Here is a 3718-nt window from a genome sequence, read left to right on the forward strand (position 1 = left end):
AAAAAGAAATAAGAAAATAGAATAAACAAATATAATCTAAGGAAATATCAATAATTCCTATATTTTTAATATATCATATATTATATATCATATATTATATTGTTATATATACTTGTTATATATTATTTTTAATATATAACAAGTATATATAACAATATATATTTAATAATATTAATTATATAATATAACAAGTATATATTTAATTATAATATATAACAAGTATATATTTAATTTGTATATATTTGTTTTCAAGAAATCTTTAAAATACATAATGATAATGTATCGTAAATTATTTTTTCATGATATTAATGCGTTTGATAAAATTTTGTATTTGTATCTTCACAATATGAAAATTGTACTATTTGTTCTTTATAGATTAAAAATTTATTTAATTTCATAATTTTAATCGAAAAATATAAAATTTGTATATTATTCTAATGATCTTATTATCTCAAACTTAATGATAAAAGTTAAAAAAAAGAATATAATTATTTATCTTTGCTTGCAAAATATTTTTGATAAACATCACATTTTTTTCTTTCTTTTTTTTCAGTAATTCATTTCTTTTTTCATTTTTTTAATAAAACTAATTAAAAATTTTGTTAAATAATTATTTTTCATTCAGTTAACCGTAAAATTTTAAATTCTTATTTTTTATTATTTTAATTTTTACAAGCATATATTTTGAAAAATATGTAAATACAGAAAAATATTTTATATAAAAATATAAAGTATAAAAGAAAACCAATTATGCTTAGATTTATTTTAATGTTATAAAACATTATAAAGTATTAAATTTGTATTAAATTTTTTTAAAGAGAATTGATATTTTTTAACTAAAGATTAAAGATAATTTTAGCTAATATAAAGATAATTATGAAATTTATTTATCTCTTGCACGATTTATTTTTAAAATATAGAACATAAAAACCATGATGTAAACTAGAAGTATATTTATCTAATTATTAATCTACAACTTCATAATTTTCATCTCAAATTTTTTTCTGTATTTTCTGATATTCTTCTAGATATTTGAGCAAATTAATAATAAAATATATATAATAACCAATATACGCATAATAAAGTTTACATTTGCATTAAAATAAAATAAAATAATATTAAAGATATTAAATATTTATATAAAGTTTAAATATCTACCTGAGAACATAAGCATCTACATGCTCAGTACGACAAATGCTGATAATCTCACATCGAACGATTTTTAGTAACGATTGCCATTTCCATCTGAAACAAAATATTAATTTTGGTTAATATCAATTGATATACAAAAAATATCATTTATAAAATTTATCATTCTTCTTATTATTTTTTAATTAGTTGTTTTAAAAAAAATATTTATTTAAAGACATTTATATTCATCATTAATATATATATATATATATTATCAATAAATAATAATTCAACTTATTAATCTTTAAAAATCCTAAAAATATTTATATGATAAAATTAATTTATTTATTTGAAATATATATAGATATATACTTTAAAGTATTTCAAATATCGATAAACTCAATTTATATAAAAAAAAATTAAAAATATAAATTAAATTTAAAAAAAAATTAATTTTATTTTTAATATTTAATTTTTAATATCAAATCTAAATTTATATTAATTTATATTATCCAATATTAAAATGTTAAAATAATATTAAAATTTATATTATCTAGAAAAGAAATAAAGTATCATAGATTAATTAATGTGTTTTAGAATAAATTAATTTAAAGTAATAAAATCAAATAATGAGATGATTTGATATGCAAAAATCAAAAAAAAAAAAATAAAATTTATGTTTTTCGTCTTATATTCAGAAACGAAGCTTCAAACAATAATTTTAATTATTGTTATCTTTTTTTTTTGTTTAACTCTTAATTCGTTTATATTATTTTTTCATTATATATTATCTCAACAATTATATATACAAAGTGAATCACTCGGTATACAAAATGAATCACCTGGTATATAAAGTGAATCTATATATCCTATATACCTTATATACAAAATAACTGATTCCAAGTTATTTCAAATGAAATTAGAAAAAAGTTGCACTATTTAATAAACTTTAATTAATATTAATATTTTAATATTCAAATGTTTCTATTACTAGCATATTTCACATAACAAATATCCAAGTGATAAATACTAATAAAATACATGTACTGTGCACGTGTTAAAAATGATAAAATATTCTTCCTCTTTTCAATTTTATCTGTTTATATTTTACACTTATCACTCCCTAAAAAAATCCTGTTATATTTCTTAATAATGTTGAATTATCCGAGACAATTTTTACTTGATATATTCATATTTATTGAATGATATTAAATATATTACTTAAGAATTAGATTTTAATGTTAATATATTAAAATATACAATATATGTATAATTTCTACCACATTTAATTTCAAATTTGCATTTTTTTAACATTTATGTATAACTTTTTTATTTTTTCTTAAATAAATATATAAAATATATATATAAGATAAATATAACTCTATTATAAAATTTATAATTATAATTTTTTCTATTAAAGAGGAACAATTATTGTATAATCAATTAAAAATTTATAAGTTTTTTTTTGAAATATACAAAAGCACTTATATATGCATATCAGAATTATATTTTAAATATTTCAAGAAAATCAAATAAATTAAATTTCCAAATAATGAATTCTAATAATAATTTCTAATAGATTAATAAAATGAATGATGACATCCAAACTATTCAAATACAAAGTTGAATATTGAAGAATTATCGATCTTTCTATTTGATATCGATATGACTGTAATAATACTAAATTTTAATTAAATTAATTATTCAATTAATTAAATTAATTATATACAAATTAAAATGATTATGTTTTTTTATTAGTTTCTTTTTATAAATTTTTCTTAAAACAAATGTTTACAGTAAAATGGTCATATAATAGAAATAAATTTATTTTAAATTTATTAAAAAATTAAATTTATTAATATTTATTTCTATTATTAAATTTTAATAAATTATTGACAAATATAACCTATATCTAAACTAAATCTATAATGAATGATAGTAAATAATATTGATAAATGATATTTCATAATTAAAAAATTTATAATAAATTTTACATAAATTATATTTATTACTTCGATTATATCGTTGTTTTGTAATTCATAAATGGCGCGCTTAAATTTCTACGGGAAGGTACATAATAAGTCATAATGAGAAACATTTTTCAAATAATAATAATAATATTTAATATGCAATATTTCATATTTATTGGAAAATTTCATATTATCTATTAAATAATTTATAATTACTATATTTAAAATTATTGTATAGAATTCGAAACGAATAATAATTATAAATAGTAATAATAAATATTTAATATAATTATAATAACAATGTTTTAATGTTAATATTCAATAATTTTAATATTCCTGTAATTTGTATTTACTTTTCAGATATATATACACGTATATATATACATAATTTAGAAAAATAAAAATATTAATTTGAAATATTTGATCGATTGCTATGAAAATACACTTTTATAGAAAATTATATAAATTATACAAATATATCTTATACAACTATATATGTAGTACTACATGTTTCTCGAAAGTACTATGTAAATCAATAATGTATAAAATGTCATTAACAAAAATCTTATATATTTTAATTTTTTATTAGAATATAAAATTATAAAATAAAAGATAAA

At 15.0% G+C, this 3718-nt stretch overlaps 1 protein-coding gene across 1 annotated transcript in view; it reads right to left on the reverse strand.

Moving 5' to 3' along the window:
* Nucleotides 1–1124: 1124 nt before the first annotated feature.
* The window catches only part of LOC102676509 (S-adenosylmethionine decarboxylase proenzyme-like), a 4369-nt gene continuing 1775 nt past the window's right edge, over nt 1125–3718 (reverse strand). Inside the window, exon 2 of the mRNA XM_006612906.2 lies at nt 1125–1245. Within this exon, the coding sequence (XP_006612969.1) occupies nt 1155–1245 (91 nt within the window). The 3' untranslated portion in view covers nt 1125–1154. The remainder of the gene's footprint in view (nt 1246–3718) is intronic.

Source organism: Apis dorsata, unplaced genomic scaffold, assembly GCF_000469605.1.
Source record: "Apis dorsata unplaced genomic scaffold, Apis dorsata 1.3 scaffold_129, whole genome shotgun sequence".
NCBI lineage: Eukaryota > Metazoa > Arthropoda > Insecta > Hymenoptera > Apidae > Apis > Apis dorsata.